At 40.0% G+C, this 24,087-nt stretch overlaps 1 protein-coding gene across 1 annotated transcript in view; it reads right to left on the bottom strand.

Annotated features, from left to right (window-relative positions):
- Positions 1 to 6,995, bottom strand: part of LOC136876395 (uncharacterized) — a 52,551-nt gene extending 45,556 nt beyond the window's left edge. The window contains exon 1 of the mRNA XM_067150332.2: positions 6,850 to 6,995. Coding sequence (XP_067006433.1) covers positions 6,850 to 6,962 — 113 coding nt within the window. The 5' untranslated portion in view covers positions 6,963 to 6,995. The remainder of the gene's footprint in view (positions 1 to 6,849) is intronic.
- Between the last annotated feature and the right edge of the window lie 17,092 nt (positions 6,996 to 24,087).

Below are 24,087 nucleotides of genomic sequence, written 5' to 3'. Positions count from 1 at the left end.
TTGTATCACTTCCCACTCTACCCAGCTATCTCTTTTCTACTTAGAAATTAATAGCATGTCGGAGGCCATGTAGATTGAGTCGATGGTCACGACGGGGGAGCGGGCTACGGGGGCCCCCCGTAAAAAAAAAAAAAAAAAAAAATGCTCACTTGCCCACTTGCCCCGGTGTCCAGCTCCAGAATACACCCTACGTCGAGCACGGAGGCTACTCCTCTTGAAAATGTGCTTCGACCAGGTGGACTGAATTTCTGGCAGTACGAGGTTTCACCTCTGGTCACCGTTCCCTTACCTGTTTCCGCTGCCTATGTTCCGTAATTCTTTTACAAGCCATTTTCATTCCCTAAGTTATGCAAGCTCCCTTAGTTTCGCTAGGTGGAATTTCTTCAATCAATTGAACTTGCTTTTTAGGAATTCAGGCACTTCAACAAACAAGGACTCTCATAGACATTTATGTTAGTGTGCCAGATAGTTCTCGACTATCAAAGTGTCAATTCACGAAGACTATCTTTTCAAGATAGAAGTGTATATAAAGACTGCAAACCTGTACATATTGTATAAAGACAGACTTTTCTCAAGATTCAATATTCCTTTTTGCTTCAAAATAAATTTCAGTTATTTGTGTAAATATCATAAAGTGAAGCAAATAAAGTTGTGTTCTGTAAACTTCAACCTTGGTTACAACACCTTTTATCAGCATTTACTGAACGTTGCGCCCCAAAAGCCCGTATGTGATAATATTTCAGCTTAGAACTTTGACCAGGAATGCTCTTTCATCTAAGGTTCAGTACTGCATGAACTATAACAACAGGTTTTCGTTCTAAGTGATACGTGTGCTGCGGATCAGTAATTCTCCCGTCAGCATTCTCACATACCGGTATTTCTAGGCGCAACAACAATATATTAAATGTATCTGTCATTTTAAGCCAAGATCGTTCACCTGTAATTTCGAAAAATCTCAGTCTCCGAACCCCATTACTTTACAAGTAAAGGTTAACTTTGATAGAACTGTTTTAGCCATGTAAAAATAAGGATTTCGGACCACCTTAAATGTAATCCCTTTCATTGGTATAATACTATAGGTACGGTGGACAAAACCAAACATTCACCTTAATAAATGAGATGTAAGCTGAACGTAATTCCCAGAATGAAACTAGAAACTGATGATAAGTCATTACTCTTGCGTAGGGTGTGAGGAGACCCTATATTTGTGCATGTGGAGTCTGAATACACCCACAGTATCCTGCACCTGTCGTAAGAGGTGACTAAAAGGGGGACCTTTGGGAGGTGGGGTGGGCAGAGGCTCAATTTGCAAGCGTGGGTTGGCGACCACGGTTCCTGTAGTTGATTCTGGCATTTCCTCCACCTACCTGTGTCAGATTCCTCATTTCCATCTTTCTTACCCGACCACCATTGGTCAACACTTGTTTTCTTCCAACCCTGACATTATGAGGTTTTCAAGGCCTATAAAGTCTTTCGTTTTCACCTTCCCTTTCTTTTGCCGATGCCTCGTACTTCGAAGGTCGGGCATCTTCTACATTCCTTCTGATTAGTGTTAATAGAGTCTGGTTGCCTATTATTATTATTATTATTATTATTATTATTATTATTATTATTATTATTATTATTATTGCGTATGGACTCCGGATAAGCGTGGTGCAAGTCTTTCGGGATGAGTTAATTATAAAATAAAAATTCGCAAACATTTTTTGAGCACTACCATTTGCAACTTAACGGATTAAGTTGAAAGGTAGTCACGGAGGCCTAGACAAGGAGATCTGTCGTTCGTTTAAAAATGACGTAAACCAATACTTTTTACATTAAAATTATTATAAAAGATGTTTACAGGTTTGATACATTAAAATAAAACGTTATTACTGCTCGATAACTTTCAAATATTTTTGTGTGTTTATTGAAAGTGATATATTTAATAGTTCGTTCATGTTTATATATTATCCGCGAATTTCGTTAATTTGTAACGTGCACTTACATAATTTTGTAAGCACTGCCTAAAATCATTTGTCTATTATTGTCATAATATTTTGAATTTGCAGAGTTACCTATTGGCAAACTATACTTCATTTACTAATATTAAAGTAGGCCTATATAAATTTTGCATTTAGGTAATGTTGGTGAAAAAGGGCACAATCCACATATATTGACTCATTTATATTATCATTTTTACTTGATTTTTTAAGTCTGTCTGTCAGGAATTATTTGTTCAAAAATTTGTAGGCGAGGACACTTTTTTCCATAAGTACAGAATGTTATCTTTCGGCATAATATTGCAAACAATAATTCACATTATTTTTGAGATTTTAGTAGATAAATGTATTCACTAATACGCACTTTTTTAAATGGGAAAGATTATTCTTTCTGTTCGTATCGAAGAAACTACGGTAAGAAAAAAGGTTAATATTTTATCAATCCTGTACACAAATATATATATTATGATGTAAATTGAACTATTTCATTACACCTGATTACATATTTATATTATAGCCTGAAATGTTTAAAATCAAGTAATATTCGCACCCCAATAAATTATAATACTTCATGCACATAAATGAATAAATATAAATTATAATAACGTTTAGCAATTCATGTAGTTGATTAATACGTTTCCAAACAAACTTGCTGGTGTGTTGTAATGTTAGGATATGTAACTCGCGAAATCATGATCAAATGATAACTATTGGCAATTAACAATATACAGTAACTGGCAGTCAGTACAATGCGATGGTGAGACTTGTGATCTCCAAATACGATTTTAAACTAACACACTTTGCTCCATTTCTCCATTTATTTGCTTCAAAGTTGACCTCTATTGTGAGGAAAACGAAAATAACTAAACGTTTAAATACGGCGCAATTTTATAGGTTAAATTCAGTTGCTTTATTTTCCAAAGTCTGATTTCATAACAAAGAGTTGAATTTTTCATTAACCCGTATGTGCTGTCTAAATTTGTCAAGTAATTTTTATTTAGTAGGTAGTGGGGGGGTGGTTGAACCCCCGTAACCTCCCCTCTGGGAACGGCTTTGCTGTACTGTCAGCCAAGATGACAGAGTTATCTGCCTGCCTCAGATCGTTGATTGGCCTACCGTTACCTTTTACTCCATCTTCCGCCTCTTGAAGAACAGCTCAGAAGATGTGCTCAGAGTACATATCGAACAGCAGAGGAGATAATACACATCCTTTCCGTACTCCTTGTTTGATCCCACTAACGCGAGTCTCGGAGTTTTCTATTCTTACGGGAATTTCTTGATGTTCATACAACTTTTTCACAAATATAAGATTTTTACTATCTATTCCCATTGTATTCAGAATTCGCAGGCGTTCGGAATGTTTGACACAATCGAATGCTCGGGCATAATCAATGAAGCAGATATGTACATTTATGGGTGAAATATCAAAACGATTCAGAATAAATACAGGTATATAGCAAGGTGATGGTTTATCTCCTCTCCTATTCAACTGCGTCCTGGAGAAAAGAGTAAGAATTTGGAATGAAAAACTGAAAGAACACAAGCTATCATCAATAACATTGGGAAGAAAGAACAGAGGTATTGGAAGAAACTGTCTAGAATTTGCAGATGATCTTTGCATACTTTCAGAAAACCTGAAAAACACAGCAATATAAGTTAATCTCTTAGAGGAAATAGCCAACAGAACAGGTTTAAGAATTTCTGTAGAAAAAAAGAACAAACTTGTGACAAATATAAAAAATGATCCAGAATTTCTAACAACAGAAATTGCTCGAAATTCAAATATTTGGAAGAAACAGTTCAAGGAAAAGGTTTGGAAAAGCCCGCTGTATAAGAAGGGATACACAAGATGGAAGGAGCATACGGTATAGATAGGAATATCTACAACAAATGTGTTTATCTAAAAAGAAACTTAAAATACAGCACTACAACGAAGTAGTCAAACCGGAATGCCTATACGCGAGTACGAATACTGAATTACAAACTGAATACACTACAAGGACTGGAAATAAAAACATACGCAAAATATTCGGTCCACTAAAAAATACAGAACTCTGGAAATTAAGAAGTAATGACAAAATGTATTCAGGAACATAGAAAATAAAACAGAACAATGCGGAAGAGACGATTGATATTTGTTGAATATGTATACAAAATTGATGGCAACCGGTTAACCAAACAGATCTTCATATATCTTTGGAACAAGAAGTAAAAAACAATCTGGATTCATGAATTCAAGACAGATTTGGAAAGAAACAATATGAGAGAAGAAGCAGCAACAGAGAAAGAGAGAGAGAATAGAATTTGAATTTATTGATGATTTATATGCCACTGAGGTTGAAATTCCCCTTTATGTAGCGTCATTGTATAATACAGCACAGGTTTGTGAATATACTAACTACATTTTTATAATATTAAAATATTAAGCAAAACATCCAACTTAAAAAATGAAAATACAGATACCAAATCCAGTAAAATTAAAACATACATTATATAATAGGTAGGAAAGTAAATCATTAAGCCCATTTGTTATATTGATCTAAAGAATATAAAGCTAAAGCAGAAGAGCAGTGGGGGAGAGAGAGGTCTTTAGAAAGAAAGTGTCAAAAATGGGAGGGAAAGAAAACTGACTAAAAATGGTCTGAGGAGAGGAAAAACAGCCATACAATGATGATGCTTGTTGTTTAAAGGGGTCATAGTGAGACATAGTGGGACATAGTGAGCAGATGAAGGGGTACTGGAGGAAGAAGTAACAACAAAGGATGAAGCATTGATATTTTCACGTTATGTTAACCTAATGCCTATTGCTCACGGTAAAATGTTTCGTAAAATTTGCTGTACAATTGATTTTATAAAAATTTGTTGAAAACAAGTTGTGTTGCTCACGGTAAAATTAGTTTATATAATCCGTGGAAGCATCAGGATGGCCATCTATGAACTCACTTCTGAACTAATATGTGTATGTGCGGCCATCTATTGATAAATTTTAAACCAAGGATCAGCTGTTCTACTTGCAGTGTGTTTGCGAGTATGGTTCCAACAAACAAAGCAAAACTTACTGCTTTAGCTGCAATTATATGTTGTACAATGGTAAAAAAGAAGAAAAGGAATGCCAGGACATGCTGGACTAGGGACTGGATCAAAAGAAGAGAAGAAGGTAGAGGATTGCTCTCCTTGGCCTAAAATTAGTTGAGGTTAGAAGACCAGCATTCATGTAGGAATTCGGCGATTGTGTTTTCTGCCTCTCTTCTTGCATATCTGTTGTGGTAAAGTGGCGTTTTAACTTCGTACAAACAAGGTTATTTCTGGTATTCGTTCAGTAAAACACTAACAGCTTCCTTAATCTTCCCGGATCCGGCCATTTTAGAAAGAAGTGTTTGTTTACAATCGAGCTTCACAATCTTCTCACGACGTAGCGCCAGCATCATCGTGATGTCAGCTTCGCTGATTGGTTCGTTTCGTAAAATTAATTTTACGGAATAGAACATGTCCTATTTTATGAAAAGTTTTCTCAAAGGTTTTATAAAACTTGAATTTGACCGTGAGCAACAGAAATTGTATGAAATTAAATTATTGTACAATAAATTTGACAGAAAATTTTACCGTGAGCAACAGGCATAAGATTATGCGGTTACGAAAAAATCTAAAAGTCGGCAACAGTCCCAGAAACGAACCTAGACCAGCCTCGTGGTGTTAGGGTAGCGTGTCTGCCTGTTATCGAGATGCTTCGGGTTTGATTCCTGGCCAGTACACAGATTTTTAGTTCTGAACCGAGGAACAGAATAGCGCTCATTGAGAGTCGTGAGACCAAATAAGGAGCTGATGATACGAGAAACAGTGAGCCCGATCACAAAACGCAAGCAATATGGCTGACCACATCATACTCGAATATTTACAGGCCATCTGGTCATGGAGATCCATAGTACCACAGTAAATATGTTTATTTTCTGTTGTGTTAAGCAATATGAGGAATGAGGTATTTCGCCACTACTTTGTCAAAGCCTCTACACACGACCCAATCTATGGGACCGATCTGCACACTAGTGTATAGGCTTGTCGGGACCGGTCGGACCGACACAACTCATGTCGGGTGGTTGGTGGGGGCGACCATACAATCTCCCAACTCACTATTGCGACACTCTTCAAGTTGGGTCATGTGTAGGGCGGTTGTGAAACCCAGACCGATTTGTCATCGAGCATTTTATTGAAGGTGTCTATATCCATTCCTAGAAAGTTTCTAAAATTGAATGGTTCTACTTCATTAATAATATTTGCATGACTAAATTCTTTTCTCTGTAATAATCACTTTTTAGCCCAATATTTTCTCTTTCGTACCGACTTTAGTGAAAAGAAAGTACTTTTGAAAATTGGAAAATAAAGGAGCAGAGAGAGAGCCAGCCTAGTGCAGATCGTGTCAGGTGGAGAGCAGCACCCAATTTACCGCGTCAGCTTCCCAGCAGATTGAGTCGTGTAAGGCCTTATGAATGAGTTACAAATTGCAGACTCACTAATTGTAGATGTACTACTAAGGTCATCCAGAGTTGCTTATTATGGCATGAATGCCACTACTCAGCACCACCCATCCGTCAGCAATAGCTGTACTGTCACATAAGAAAGTGAGACTGAGATACCATCGAACTCTTTCTGTATCCTGCGCCTAGATAGGACACTCAAAACATAACACACAACAGTCCTAGAGATGGAAAAATATAAACTATTATGATGTCCGTTTAAGTTACTTCTAATGTAACCTACCCAAGGAGTCGACAACTTCCTAACTAGGTGAGCCTATCATTCGTCGAAATTCTAATAGTACAGTTGATGAGTATTGAATAATAAAAATCGAACACTGTGTTGTCTTACGTACCTTAACTCAATTGCCTCCTCAATATCAAGTGCCGATGCAGCACTGGTAAAAACGAATAGCGTCACTAATAGCCCGCAGTATCCCCTCATAGTCATTGGTATGTCAAGAGACATCCATTGTAAAGTTAAAACTAAACCTCCTTTGAATCCCGCTTATTGTTATGCGCTGTATGCAGTAACTGACCAAAGCCTTGGAGAATTGTCTATATATTCGTTTGATCCGGCACTCGATAAGAGATTATACCACTATGACGTCAGTGGGTCGCATGATAAGTGAAACAATGACACTTTCTCCTCCAACAGTGTATTGACATACTTGTTCCCACGTCGGGCACGTCTCGAGATAAGCTTCTCACAATACTCTACCATCAGCCGTATGGACGAAGAGCGTTCATACTGTCAAACCCAGGGATGAGGTAACAAGTTTGTTCATACCCATAACTTCATTTTTTTTTGCTAGTTGCTTTACGTCGCACCGATACAGATAGGTCTTATGGCGACGATGGGACAGGAAAGGGCTAGGAGTGGGAAGGAAGCGGCCGTGGCCTTAATTAAGTTACAGCACCACCATTTACATGGTGTGAAAATGGGAAACCACGGAAAACCATTTTCAGGTCTGCCAACAGTAGGGTTCGAAACTACTATCTCCCAAATACTGGATACTTGAGCGACTGCAGCTATCGAGTTCGGCCATACCCATAACTACGAGACGTAATGCACTACACATTCTATATGTCTTACCAGGAATGGAGGGAACATAGCAAATGATAAACCGATGTATTGCAGGAGTTTTTAATAGTATTTATATTGTATACGTCTGCAAACTGTTAAAGCGTTTTAGTCGTAAAATTACAAGCGTTTCACCCCAATGTGATATGGAGCTCATTAGTTTTATTGTTCCCACACAAGGGCCAAACGCCGGTTGTTTCACGACTGAATAAATTTAAAGAGAGTAAATATTATAAAATATTCGGAAAAGTTTAATTAAAAAATTATGCCCTTAATTAATTAATTCTTGAAATATTGACGCTGGTTGTTGACGTTGCTGCTTAATAACAGACGGGTAAACTTAGTGCATGTGTGTAAATTCTGCCTTGTAACCTGGGTTGCAATGAGAGTCAAATATTTGTAATTAGTGGAGGAAGGACTGGGAAAGGTACTGTCAGTAGTGTATCGTGTATAAGATCGCAGAAGCACGTGAACACCCACATTATTTTGTGGCTTTTAATAATCATTTTGAAAAAGAAAACAGTTACAGTAAGTATCATTAAGTTTAGCAAAAAGCAAAGCAAAGTCATCTCCGTACAGGCCATGAAGGCTCCTGGAAAGGCGAAAGGTAAAGGATTTCGCTATCTGTAACCTCGGCACTTAGTGTGGTAGAATGGCCAGCTTTACCCCTGTCGCCTTTTTTTACGTCGCACCGACACAGATAGGTCTTATGGCGACGATGGGATAGGAAAGGCCTAGGAATGGGGAGGAAGCGGCCGTGGCCTTAATTAAGGTACAGCCCCAGCATTTGCCTGGTGTGAAAATGGGAAACCACGGAAAACCATCTTCGGGACTGCCGACAGTGGGGCTCGAACCCACTCTCTCCCGATTACTGGATACTGGGCGCACTTAAGCGACTACAGCTATCGAGCTTGGTCCTGTCGCCTTTGCCCCCAGGAATTAACCTGATACTCATTTCCGGTGGAGGCTAAGTGAACCTCTGGACCATATGCACCTCCGGAAGTGGAAATCTCTTTTCTTATATTTTTAGACTTCCTGACGGGAAATCGAACCCACATCCTTCCGGGTGAACCGTGCACGCCTTTAACGCCCCGGCCAGTCAGCCTGCACAAAGTTTGGCAGTGTGCGTTATGGGGATGTGAAGGGGCAAATTATACTTGTATCGGATTCACTGATTTTATGTGATCCTGCAAATGTAAAAGTTGTCACGAACCCCTTAAAGAGGGCGGCATTTGTTGAGGTCGCGGCTACGTTCCTATGACCAGATTTATCAGTCAAAATTTATGTTGTCTGCTGATGCGAAGAGCGTGCAATATAGTCAAACTATGAGCACATAATGGTAGTTGCAGTATATTTAGGGAGATATTTAAATTTTTTCTTCTTAACCCATTCCTACAGTAACTGCTTTGTCCTGCTCAATGGATAAATGGCTTAAGTGCTGGCCTTTGGCTAAGTGAATCCGGGGTTCGATTCCCGGTCGAGTCGAGGATTTTAACATTCATTGGTTAATTCCAACGGATCGGAGGCTAGGTGTGTGTGTGTCGTCTTCATCGTTAATCACAGATAGGCCCCATCCTCATAGACAACTCGGAATACCCGCACCAGGCCTCTTCGGAGGCCACATGCCATCATCATCAGCAGCAACTGCGTTTACTTGACTACACTTGGATATAAGGTAATTTCGATCTCCATTAAGTTTATGAAAGTTTGACAATGCAGACAAGGCTGGGTACTGTTCCCAACCATAAGAGCTCCCCACCAAATATCACACTGGCACTATTGTTAGTAAATTATACAATTTAGAAAGAAAATATGTTGCCTGATTTCATGAAATAACCTATTGTACGATATGAAGATAAATTATTCCAATTACTAGCAAAGTGTTACATTAACATTTCTGTAATTATTCTTTTCAGTGACTGAAATTGAGTTGGTGCACACAGACAGTATAAACACGCTCAAAACATTTTTTATGTACAGCAGTATCACACTGGTAGTGTTTATTTTTGGAGTTCACAGTTGCCAGCATGTGTCCGCGAATTTAAAATTGCGTTATTGCCGTATAATTAGGAGGATTATTATAGACGGGTGGAAAATGAAATGTCAACACCAAAAATACATTAGCTCAGAGTAATGCAATTTAGGCTAAGCTTTTGTCTATGTAACATACTTATTAAAGTTTCCAGGCCACAGGTTTAAATATGCCCAAGAAGACATGTGACGTGGTGGTACATTAATAACTGCTGTCGTCGTCACGATTTTGAACGCAAGCCTTTAAACGTGCATGCACTGTGTTGTACAGGTGCAGCATACCATTTTGTTGGAGATCCACGCCTGTTTCACTTGGTCAGTAAGATCAACAACAATTGACACCGGTATTGCATGACGCTGGATTTGTCGTACCATAATATCCCATATGTCTTCAATGGGTGAAAGGTCTGGTGATCCAATGAAACTGATTGACACTCTGTAGAGCACGTTGGGCCATGGCAGTGGTTTGAGGACGAGAGTTATTATGTAGGAAAACACCCACTTGTATACTGCGGCACAACTGATTCATTCACTAATTTGACGTACAAATCCACTGTTACGGTTCTTGGAATAACGACAAGAGTGTTCTTGTTGTCGAAGGAAATCGCTTCCCGGACCATAATTCCTGGTGTATTTCCAGTGTGTCGACGCCATAGACAGCTTGGTTCGAAGCACTAAACTGGCTCCCTTCTTACTAACTTACGGCCATCACTGCCACCAAGACAGAAACGGCTCTCATCTGAAAATACAACAGATCTCCATTTCGCCGTCCAAATGAGCTCTAGCTTTTGACACCAGTGAAGTCGCAGACGCCGAGCAGATGGTTACTCGATTCTGCAGGGCTTTATTCATAATTTGGCTAGTACTTCATAGCAAAATCTTAAGTATTACCGAGTTATCACCCCCAAAACAAAGAGATTTTGAGCCTAAGGCAATCAAATATATAGCGGATGACCCACTCACCCCTTATTTTTTGGAAATACCTAACCTAAAAACTCGTATAGTCATCCTAAAAAACATTTGTTCGTTCGTAATCTGTTTACCCTCCAGGGTCGGTTTTTCCCTCGGACTCAGCGAGGGATCCCACCTCTACCGCATCAAGGGCAGTGTTCTGGAGATTCAGACTTTGGGTCGGGGATACAACTGGGGAGAATGACCAGTACCTCGCCCAGGCGGCCTCACCTGCTATGCTGAACAGGGGCCTTGTGGAGGGATGGGGAGATTGGATGGGACAGGCAAGGAAGAGGGAAGGAAGTGGCCGTAGCCTTCAGTTAGGTACCATCCCGGCATTTGCCTGGAGGAGAAGTGAGAAACCACGGAAAACCACTTCCAGGATGGCTGAGGTGAGAATCGAACCCACCTCTACTCAGTTGACCTCCCGAGGCTGAGTGGACCCCGTTCCAGCCCTCGTACCACTTTTCAAATTTCGTGGCAGAGCCGGGAATCGAACCCGGACCTCCGGGGGTGGCAGCTAATCACGCTAATCACATCATCACAGAGGCGGACCTAAAAACATTTGTACCTGATAATTTATTACCTTAGTTCAACTATACCCTTGAATTCTTGTTCGAGAATATAGGTGAAATTATCAGCGCCGATGTTATTTAAATTACGTAAACTAGAATTAATATTTAAATCAGTTACAGCCGCGAATAACACTAGCATACATTTGGATAGGAAGTGTCATCGTGCTCCTCCCAGGACTGCGAACAGACCTCATATGTGGCCATTATACACCACGGTTCTTAGTAGCTAAGGTGGCTAAATTAAGTATCGATGCTATTACGGATTCAAGCTGCCAGGAAACCGGTTCACTTCATAGCTGGTACACTTTATTTTTCACTTTAAGCGCCTAACAATGGATGTGATGCGGGCACATACCTACTTGTTCCAACGAGTGAATTTTGGTTTTTTCCTTAAAAGGACCGTTTTGTCAGATGTTACGTAGCCAGACGACATGATGGTCTGCAGGTACGAAGCAGGGTATTCTGTATATTCAGCAGACCAAGTGCTCGAAGTATTGACAGCCTTGGTTTATACAGATTTCAGTACGATGTTGTACCTAAAGACATTCTTGTTCGCTGTAACATGCCAGTTGTAACAGCTTGGCATACCTCGGTGATCATTTGCTGTGCATACTCCACCTGCTTTGATCGCATTGTAGAAGACATCAAGTAGTGTACGATCGGGTGATCAGGGAACAGGTCCTTCCCTCCTTGTCTATTTATTAGGATCTGAAGCATGAACACGGCTCTGAACGAGTACTGATCCGTGCAGTGGTGCTTTGTCCTGTTGAAACCAAATTCGTAATCGGTCGATCAGTTGCACGTTTTCCAGCAGCTGTGGGAGATCATTAAACAAAAAAAAAAAAAAAAAAAAAAAAAAGGTAGCCTGCTCTTGTCAGATGGCTGTCGAAGAAGTATGCTCCGATTAGGAGTCGCCCTAGATTCCACACCAGACATTTACTCCCCACTGCACTTGAAATGCTTCCTGTCTCATCCATGAGGACATCCGTGCTCTAACAGTGCATACTGTGCCGATTCGCAGTTCCATCGTTGTGAAATCATTATTCTTTGGTTACACTGCTTAATTTTTTTCTTTGCTATTTGCTTTACGTCGCACTGACACAGATAGGTCTTATGGCGACGATGGGACAGGAAAGGCCTAGGAATTGGAAGGAAGCGGCCGTGGATTTAACTAAGGTACAGCCCCGGCATTTGCCTGGTGTGAAAATGGGAAACCACGGAAAACCATCTTCAGGGCTGCCGACAGTGAGGCTCGAACCCACTATCTCCCGATTACTGGATACTGGCCGCACTTAAGCGACTGACACTGCTTAATACATATTGACAAAATGTTACTCGAACTCTGAAAACACGTGCTGCTTGTGTAACTGTGGGTTGTACGGATATTGCAAGTGCCTGTGTGCCAATATGAGGATTATTACGTAGAGTATTCCAAACAGTCTCTTCGCTTGGAACAGATGTTATAGGAGCATCTCTATCAGGAGGTACATGTCCAAGTGTCCCAGTTGACCCCAATCAATCGTCTTTCAAGGTTTCGTAACGTATTGCTAGTTGGTAGTCATTTGTCAGAAAACCGTTCGTCGTACTAGCGTTACTACTCTGCCTTGTTTTTCCATAAACATAACTAAAATACATCGTAAGTGCTGTGATGTAACCCGTATGATTGGACGGATTTCATTTGCTTGTTCCATGTCTCATTTACTTTGCCGACACACAGGCAAGATGCGGAGAATTATCGAGCTTAAGGGGAAATCTAGAAGCCTTCGTGGCTCAGGCGGCAGCGCGCCGGCCTCTCACCGCTGGATACCGTGGTTCAAATCCCGGTCACTCTATATGAGATTTGTGCTGGACAATGCGGAGGCAGGACAGGTTTTTCTCCGAGTACTCCGGTTTTCCCTGACATCTTTCATTCCAGTAACACTTTCTATTAACATTTCATTTCATCTCTCAGTCAGTTATCATTGGCCCAGAGTAGTTCGACACCCTTCGGCAGCCGGCACATTTCCTATCCTTGCCGCTAGATGGGGGCTTCATTCATTCCATTCCTGACCCGGTCAAACGACTGGAAACAGGCTGTGGATTTTCAAGAAGAAATCTAATGTTGGTTGGGTTCCATAAAACCAAATAATAGGTCTGGGCGGGCCAGCCGATATAAGGGAAGGCACATTTTGGTGAAAGGGAGAAATAACACAAAAGATAAGGAACGAAGGAAGGAAGGTACCGTAGTTTCTTAATGCCTTTCTGCATTAATTTAAGAATAATTTGTTACTGATATGTAGAGACTGTGAGTTTGTTAGAATGTAACGGGCCGGGCTGAGTGGCTCAGACGGTTGAGGCGCTGGCCTTCTGACCCCAACTTGGCAGGTTCGATCCTGGCTCAGTCCGGTGATATTTGAAGGTGCTCAAATTTGTCAGCCTCGTGTCGGTAGATTTACTGGCACGTAAAAGAACTCCTGCGGGACGAAATTCCGGCACCTCGGCGTTTCCGAAAACCGTAAAAGTAGTTAGTGGGACGTAAAGCAAGTAGCATCATCATCATCATCAAAATGTAACGTGTAATCTCAGAAATTACCGGACCGATTTTGAGATTTCTTTCGTTGTTTGAAACGTAACATAATTCCGGGTAACAGAGGCCATGTATCGTCCAGGAATTTCTAACGGTTCCTGCGAGAATCGTGTTTGAAGGCGAAATGTCAGCAATAATAAATATCAAAGTTTGTTTGTCTGTCTGTGATTTTTCACGTAAACACAACTTGACATGAAACAGAAATTTGGCAAGCTTACTATAACAGATACCTTTGACGAATACATAGGCTACTTACTATTACGCTAATTTTTAAGTGGGTCATGTAGCGAAAGAAATGTGTAGCAAGTCAGAGATAAACGTACGCTTGGGACGTTTATAAATGAATAAACTGCCTAAACGGTTCGTCCTATTGAACAATACAGGGCACCAAGTGTACTTTAAACGTGATTTCTCAGAAAAAATATGAATTTTCTTCGTATCTCTAATATTTTTCGAGAAAAAAATGTTTTTCTGATCGTGGAGTATGTTTTATCCTTGGTCTTCTTGTCTTGTCTTCGTCTTGTTTTCGTTTACGTTAAAACTACTTGACGGACCGAGCTAAAATTTGACAAGCTTACAGCTGTAACATTTCGTTGGCATATAGGATACTTACTATTATAGTGTATATTAAGGGTTACATGCAGGGAAGTTACAGTAAATATGGATCAAGTCATCCGGAAACGTAGACCTGGGACCATTAAAAGTGAATACCCTGCCTAAACATTTTGCCCTACCGTATTAAATAGTAGAGTGAGCGAGTGTATTTAAAATTCGATTACCTATAAAAATTTTAATCATTTCCTTCATAATTCTAACCGTATTCCAGAAAAGGATGCTATTCTATGTTTTACCACTGTCTTCTGAGACGGTCATGTATCAGAAGAAATTGTGAAGCAAGTCAGAGGTAAACGTAAGCCTGAGACTCTTGAACGTGAATAAGCTGCCTGAACACTTAGTCCTAATAAAAATGTTGAGCAGAGTAGGTGAACACGACATTCCATTTTCCATAAAAAAGTTTATATAATTATCTTCGTAACTCTAATCATTTCTGAGAAAAGAATGCTTTTCTGTGTGTTGGTGTATACTTGTGAGGGTTGGAGTGGAATGTCCTTACTTTAAACGAATAAAATATGCCACAAAATGGCGTAAACTGCACTATTTAATTAAAAAACAGGTACATGCATTCGAGTGCGATTCATGGCACCCACTCACGTTCTCGCCTTTTCTTTACTTTTCGCAGTAAACAAGAACAAACCTCATACAAATGACTCTGCGTCAATTTGAGTAACGTACACTAACGTTGCGTGTGAGTTCGTTCATCTTATTTTAATGCTTTGACTGGAAAGGAACTTGATTAAATTAAGCAAGTGACGAATCCAAAAACAGAAACATACTCGGTGAGCCATCACGGCGTGGATGTACTGCAATATACTGCATCAATATAATATATTATAATGGAAATCGTTTTACCTCTCGCTCAGTCACATCCTTCCTGATTCTTAACATTCTCCATGTTGTTACGAAAAATATTAGCGCTGAGTTCTTTACACGATATCCATACTCTGGCCAATTATCCCATATATATTGGAATAATAATCTCAATCATTAATAATTTTTCCTATGAATTTGCTATGACGCAGATACGTATTGAGCATGCGTTTCTTTGCGTTATTATTGCTGTCATGTTGGTTTTTTGTGCATTGGAAGGTGCATTGGAAAGTCTCTTGTGAATTTCGGAAAACCACAGAGACCGTCTTTCGGGGGATTGTCATTGTAATGAAAGCTGTCCAACTTGCAGTAGGCACGGGGGATTGCCATCATAATGAAAATTTCTGAACTCGATTGCGACGGAAAGTAGGCAAGGGGGTCTATCCTTACCAGTGAAATTCCCTGACCCCGCCTTTACATGATAAACGATGTATGGCGACCTCCCCATTGTGTTTCTGGGGTACTATGCAATACAGTAATATCTTACAACGTGTACACTACTTCACTTATAATTCATATAATACAATGTAGAATTCCGTGGTGAAGCACGGCTACATCAGCTATTAATGTCATAAAGTCGAATGAAACCTGAGATTAATAATAGATGCCTGTATTCTGTTCACAGTGTTTCTGTCTTCTTCTTCTCATTTACTTGAATATCTGTGGCGAAGTTAGGGCTCCTGGCCCTTTCTTACACTTAACCACACACATATTAATACTTATTAATAGAATGAAACTGATAAACTTAAAATACTAAGAACTACAAATAATACTAATGTTTAAGACAGAAAAATTAATATATACACACAAAGAAGAAAGAAGGGAAAAAGGAACTGCCTACATAATGAAGATTTGAAAAATACGCATTTCAATACACAAAGAAAATAAATAAAAAAGTAAAAATACTAGTAAACTTAATAAGAATATTAAGTGAAATTAACGAATTGTATTCTTGCAATACTAGATCTAAGTTACTGTAATTAGTACTAGCTATGTTTATTTCTAATTGGTAAATACAGCACGGATGTTTTAAATTTAATTGTATAATAATCTCGTGACATCAGTTCCACACACACACACACACACACACACACACACACACACACACACACACACACACACACACACACACACACACACACACACACACACACACACACACTCTTGTTCCACTCATACAGGTACCTTACTGGAAGCAATTAATGAAGAACTGATGATAAGAGGTTTTAAATGTAGTTTTTGATGCAGCATCAGTGATGTTTTTGGGGAGAGCATTCCACCACACCGAAGTGGCGATAGTGAATGATCGATGGTGTACAGTATAGTTGTTCGGTGATCAGGTATTTCTAGGAGGGACACTGAGCGAGTGGCATGGAGATGTAAAAAACTAAGGTGGCGAAAATTGCTGGAAAGATAATCAGGGATGTCTTCCGGAAGCACCTGGTACACAAGAGTATTTGAATGTAGTTTACCCCTGCCGTCTAGTCGTAACCAAGATAATTGTTTATAGTAGGGAAAAAATTGAGCATCATACCGTAAATACATAGCATATTTAAGGCAAGCATTTTTAGTGCGTTGTAGCTCCAAGTTTAGTCCATTTGTTATATCCGTAAAAACTACATCACAGTAGTTGAACATGGGAAATAATAATGACTGAACAAGTCGAATTCTTAGTAATCGAACCGTTTTAAAGGGTGCAAGCCACAATACACTTTCTTACAGATATTCGTAACTTGCAATGACCAGCTTAAAGTTTCCGTTATAATAACTCCAACTGATTCACGGTAAGATATAACATCATTATTTAAAGTTACAGGAGGAATTCATTTTGTTTTAAAATGTGAAGATTCTTTTATGTGCCGGTGATAATGGTTTGCATTTTATGGAAGTTTCATTTAAGGTTGTTTTTAATTGCATAGCCATTAATTACCTCAAGGTCAGCATTTGGATAACATATTGCTAGTTGTATATTATTAGTTCTAGTGTGGTAATAAATGCCGGCCCCGTGGTGTAGGGGTAGCGTGCCTGCCTCTCACCCGGAGGCCCCGGGTTCGATTCCCGGCCAGGTCAGGGATTTTTACCTGGACCTGAGGGCTGGTTCGAGGTCCACTCAGCCTACGTGATTAGAATTGAGGAGCTATCTGACGGTGAGATAGCGGCCCCGGTCTAGAAAGCCAAGAATAACGGCCGAGAGGATTCGTCGTGCTGACTACACGACACCTCGTAATCTGCAGGCCATCGGGCTGAGCAGCGGTCGCTTGGTAGGCCAAGGCCCTTCAAGGGCTGTAGTGCCATGGGGTTTGGTTTGGTGGTAATAAATTTGCAAAGTGCGGGCAGTATTCAGTAATCGGGAGATAGTGGGTACGAACCCCACTGTCGGCAGCCCTGAAGATGATTTTCCGTGGTTTCCTATTTTCACACCAGGCAAATGCTGGGGCTGTACCTTAATTAAGGCCACGGACGCTTCTTTCCCCATTCCTAGGCCTTTCCTATCCCACCGTCGCCATAAGACATATCTGTATCGGTGGGACGTAAAGCAAATAGCAAAAAAAAAAAAAAAAAAAAACAATTGCAAATCATCAGCATAAGGTTGGTACTTGCAGTGCTTAATTGATCTAGTGATATCATTTATATATTATGAAGTGAACAAGAGAGGGCCCAGGACTGATCTTTGTGGGACACCGAATTTTTTGTTCGCCACGTTGATTTATTATTATTTGCAACAACACACTGCCGGCGGTTTGTGAGGTAAAAATAGAAAAATAATATTAATAATTTCATGTTCATTCTTAAACACGACATCACCCTTTAATAGAGCAAGGAATCTTTCACTCATGGGTGGGCTCAGTAGCTCAGTCGGTAGAATGCCGGTCTTCTGAGCAAATTGATAGGTTCGATCTCGGCTCACTCTGGTGATGTTTATAAGTGTTCAAATACGCAAACCTCGTGTCAGTATACGTAAAAGAACTACTGCGGGACAAGATTTCGAAAAGTAGAAGTCTCTATAACCCATTAAAATATATAGTGGGACCTAAAACCAATTATTATTATGATTATTATTATTATTATTATTATTATTATTATTATTATTATTATTATTATTTAACAATTTTCTTTACGTTGCACCGACACGCATAGGTATTATGGAGACGATAGGGCATGAAAGGGTTAGGAGTGGGAAGGAAGCGGCCATGGCCTTAATTAAGGGACAGCCTCGGCATTTACATGGTGTGAGAAGGAGAGACTACGTAAAACCATATTCAGGGCTGCCGATTGTGCGGTGCTAACACTCTGTCTCTCGAATGCAGTACGCGCAGCCATTCTTTTGTTTATTATTATTATTATTATTATTATTATTATTATTATTATTATTATTATTATTATTATTATTTAACAATTTTCTTTACGTTGCACCGACACGCATAGGTATTATGGAGACGATAGGGCATGAAAGGGTTAGGAGTGGGAAGGAAGCGGCCATGGCCTTAATTAAGGGACAGCCTCGGCATTTACATGGTGTGAGAAGGAGAGACTACGTAAAACCATATTCAGGGCTGCCGATTGTGCGGTGCTAACACTCTGTCTCTCGAATGCAGTACGCGCAGCCATTCTTTTGTTTTTATTATTATTATTATTATTATTATTATTATTATTATTATCATTATTATATTGCTAGTTGCTTTACGTCGCACCGACACAGATAGGTCTTATGGCGACGATGGGACAGGGAAGAGATAGGAGTGGGAAGGAGGTGGCCGTGGCCTTAAGGGAAACCACGGAAAACCATTTTCAGGGCTGCCGACAGTGGGGTTCGAACCTACTATCTCCCAAATACTGGATATTGGCCGCACTTAAGCGACTGCAGCTATCGAGCTCGGTATTATTATTATTATTATTATTATTATTATTATTATTATTATTATTATTATTATTATTCCGTTTGTCATCTCCACGTGTGTATACGTTAAGTGATGTCAGTATACAGGGATTTTTATCTAAAATGTATTGATCATGCCAATTAATATACTGATGTAGGACTTCTTGCACATGAACATTCTAGCTGCCAACCTACTCTACCACGATTTGGATTCGCAACCTTAAGCTCAAACGAACTGTGTCACTTATCTGACGGATATTAACTCAATAAAACTAATATTAAAAAGGTCGTAATTGGATTTTGAATAGAAATTCTTAGGCTGTTGAAAGGTAATAGTGCTATGGCCTAAGCTATTCCGTTGCTGACATTCTAATTTACCCTATTTAGGCTGCCTGCCTGTCAATTTGTACGCTCCGTTTTTCCTACAAGATGACAGAGAAAGAGAAAGTTCCTTGGGAAACATGGCTGAGTTTCATAATAAAATAAATTAATAATCTGTTGACACTTTATTGGGAACAATAATTCAAACGACAGTCAGGTACAATTTAAGCCTGGTGGCAATGGCGTCGTTTGATAGCTCACAAATCTGATATGTATAAGCATGTTTCCTCTCTGAAGATCGAGAGAAAAGCCATTATGGTCTCAGCTTCAACGTTGGTGAAATCCTGATATTCACCTCCACGCGGTAGAGAGGGGCAACGACGGTTTATGACAATTTTGTTATATGCAGGCGGCTAACGAATGAAGGGACCGAGTATCTTCCGGTATAAGAACATCCCCTCTACCAAGTGCCAACAGTCTCCTTGAGGGTGGATGAGCGGGTAGAGGTTCTGGCACTCTATTGTCCTTGGGAGAGGAAATGGTCCCAAAAGGTGGAAGAACCTACAACTGGTCAACGGCATTAGGATGTGGAAGGCAACGGGAAACCACTGCATTAAATATACTGAAGGATATCCCTTTAAGTTCATATGGCATGGCTCTGTTTAACTTAAAATTATTATGCAGAGTTTCTATTCACCCATTCGGATCTCCGGGGGGCGTGGAATGCTTTGAACGCTGCTATAACTAGAAAACATGACAGTTTCGGAAAGATCAAAGTGTACGGCAACAAAGTTCGAATTGCTACATGGAATGTACGCAGCTTATATATGACAGGGTAGCTTGCAAACGTGGAAGCAGAAAGATGCAGGCTGAAAAATTGATATTCTCGGGTTAAGTGAAGTAAGATGGCCTGGATCAGGGATTCAGATTATGACGGAAGGATCCTTGTACTTTTCTGGAGGAAATGATATTGATCACAGGTATGGAGTTGGCATGATTGTGTCACCAATGCTTGCAAAATCAGTTTTAGATTTGGTTCCAATTAGTGATCGAGTAATGTTAGTAAGGTTGCAAACATCACACAGACCTATGAATATCATCCAGGTTCATACACCAACTTCTGACAAAGATGATGAAGAAATAGAATCATTCCATGATACCTTGAATGAAGCACTGAAACTTACAAAGAAAGGAGCGATAACATTGGTCATGGGTGAATTCAACTCAAAGATTGGCCTCGGTGCTGAAGGTGATATTGTAGGGAGCTATGGTCTTGGTGAACGAAACACAAGGGGAGACAGATTAGTGCAGTTTTGCGGAGAACATGTTTTCGTTTCTAATACCTTTTTCAAACTTCACCCTAGGAGGCTATATACAGTACATGGACTTCACCCGCAGATAATGAAGAAAAAACTGTCAGGAATCAGATCGATTTTATTGTAGTGAAACAAGAACTGAGGAAATTTGTGAAATCAGTAAAAGCTTATCCTGGTGCCGACATTAACAGTGACCACAGCCGAGTAGTAATGGACTTTAAAATACAACGCTTTAGAAACGCTACAGGGTGTTTTAAAGTATCAAAACGCATAGACATCAGAAAATTGAACAGTTCTGATGTCAGAACTAGTGTTGGTGCTGCTCTGGAAGAAAAGATAGAAGTAATAAAAGAGTCTCAACATACAGAAGTAGAATCCACATGAAACTCCATAAGAGAGAGCACAACTAAAGTCCAGGGAAATAACATTGGATACGTTAACAGCAACAAAAAGCAAAACTGGATGACTAATGAAATCCTGGAGCTTAATGAATGAAAGAAGGAAATATAAAGATAAAGGCGCCATAAAATACAAAAATCTACATAAAGAGATACGTAGAAAATGCACAAAACCAAAGGAATCCTGGATGTCTGACAAATACAAGAAAATCGGGGAACTTCAGGAGAAGCATGATCACTTTAACCTATATAAAAAGGTGAAAGAGCTGAGTGGTCTACAAAGGAAGCGATGCGGACAAATATTAAGGAACGTAAAAATGAGATTATTTTAGGAGTTGAACTTAAAAGATGGAACGAATACGTCGAATATATCTTCAAAGATGACAGAGATGATCCTCCATCACCTGACGAAGGAATCAATGAAGCCAGTCCTGAAATAACAAAGAGTGAAGTATTGAATGCCATTAAACTTCAGCTACTGGTACAGACAGAATTTACGCTGAAGTTGTTAAATAAATAGCTGAACAGGACTCAACCGGCCTCAGTCTACTAACATCGTTGTTCAACATTATCCATACATCAGGAAAAATACCTTCTGACTGGCTGAGATTAACTTTTATACCAATACCAAAGAAGCAGAACTCCTCCCAGTGTGATGATTGCCGTATGATTAGTTTGATGTTCCATGTACTAAAAATATTTATGCTAATCATACACACCCGGATTTACAAGAAATGTGAATCTCATATGGATCAGACCCAGTTTGGTTTCCGAAATGGGGTCGGCACACGTGAAGCACTCTTCTCCTTAAATGTACTAGTACAGAGGTGCAGAGACATGAATGTCGATGTATATGCTGGGTTCATTGACTACAAAAAAGCCTTCGACTGTGTGAAATATGAAAATATGGTAGAGATATTAAGATCGACTGGTACTAACCAAAGTGATCTACGCATTATCAGTGCACTGTACTGGAATCAAACAGCAGATGTAAAAATCGACCAAAGAACATCTGAAGCGACTACAATCGGAAAAGGTGTTCGTCAGGGATGTGTGCTATCACCTCTCTTGTTCAACATTTATTCTAAAGCAGTATTTAGGGAAGTGTTGCTGGAAGAAAACAGCAGGATAGCTATAAATGGACAGGCAATTAACAATATCAGGTACGCAGATGATACTGTTGTCATAGCAAATCAATTACCTGCACTCCAACGCATGATAGACAAATTAGTCCAGCGCAGTGAAGACTTTAGCCTGTTTGTCAATGCTTTCAAGAGCAAAGCAATGTGCTAGATGAGGAATGTAATTCCTAGAAAATCTAGAATAGAACAGGCCAGGAGACAATTTTTTTTAGCATGAAACAGCTATTTACAAGATCGGATCTAAGTCTGCAATTGAGAATGATAATGATTCGGTGCTATGTGTTCTCCATTTTTCTCTTTGGATGTGAAAGCTGGACCCTTGACCAAAGTATAGAAAAAAGAATTGATGCTTTTGAAATGTACCTATATCGCCGCCTATTCCGAATACCTTGGGTGCTGAAATTTTCAAATGACGAAGTCCTGCATCTCATGAAGAAACAAAAAGAACCATTACCTACTGTAAAAACAAAGGAAAATCCAATATCTAGGGAACATTATGAGAGGCGAGAAGTACCAGATATTACAACTTATCATTGAAGGTAAGATACAGGGAAAATGGTCTGTAGGCAGCAGGAGGAATTCATGGCTGAAGGACATCCGAAGATGGCAGAACTGCACTTCAGAAGATGCTTTCCATGCTGCAACATCACGTTCGGAGCTGGCTATGTGGACCGCCAACCTCTGGCCTTGGGACCGAGTGTTTGTGTCGTCTTTAATGTTCCTTTCCTCACATTCAACACTCTACATTTCCACAATTACAAATACACGCAGTTTCAAATCATATGGTGCAAGTAGTGGCAAAAGATCTACAGAGGTCGACGCCACGAACAAATAGCATTAAAACAATATTGCAGTTCTTGGTTAACTCTGTAAAGATTTTTGACACAAAAGTAAGCAGTGATTAAAAGGTAAGATACATGTTGTCCTAGACCAGGGCCTCTCAGGGTGCATGCGCGTGGTGCATGCACTGTGCCCGGTGCAAGAGACGACTTCGCTTGGTTGAACAGAGTGCAGACCCCCCACTCCTCGATTTGGAGCAATAGCGCTTACTCTCTCTTTCCTCACGCCTGTCTCGCTCGCTCCGCCTGTCTCCCTCTGCCCCACTTCCGTAGCGCTCCAAATCCAAGCTGACTTGAGCCGAGCATAGGCGAGTTGAGCCGAGCTTAGCCGAGTAGCCCAGAGACGAAGCGTTGATCCGAGCCATGCCGAGCGGCAGCGATGCACAGTGCACGGAGCTCTTGCGCCTCTATCTGCACGCGTGAGATTTTGGGCGTTTGAGAGGCCCTGTCCTAGACTATATAACACTGTTAACATCGAGGAAAAAAGTAAATAAATTTAAAAACGTACAATTTAGGGATTAGGTGTAAATTGTTATTAGGCTTAATCGTAATGTTTAATGTAGTTATGAATAAACAAATTATGACAAGGAAAATCATGCATGTATCAAAGCATAATTTGGATTACAATAAATCATTACGCTCTCCTCAATTGCAGGGAATAATCTAAAGCGATAGGGATATTTTAGAACGGTCTGAATGAAAAGTGTGATAATATTTGGTTGTTACTTATTCTATTCAAAGCGATTGGGATATTTTGTCAATACATGTGATAGTGACTCTATCACTAGAGTCAGTATTAGAGGGCGAAGAGAGTGCGTTATCCTCCTGCCTTAAGGCCTGTAGTTCGATTTCTGAATCTTCATGGATTATAATCCCAGTATGAGTGTTGGAACGTGATTAATTCAGGCTCGAGGGGACAATTGACAAGCTGTTGATACGAGAGGCAGTGGACCTGGCCAGGAAATTTAAATGACACGATGGAGGAATTAGCCACACTGAACATGTA

This window comes from Anabrus simplex, chromosome 1, assembly GCF_040414725.1.
Source record: "Anabrus simplex isolate iqAnaSimp1 chromosome 1, ASM4041472v1, whole genome shotgun sequence".
In the NCBI taxonomy this organism is placed as follows: Eukaryota; Metazoa; Arthropoda; class Insecta; order Orthoptera; family Tettigoniidae; genus Anabrus; species Anabrus simplex.
Note: the sequence above shows the minus strand (reverse complement) of the source record. Positions and strands in the feature narration are given on the sequence as shown.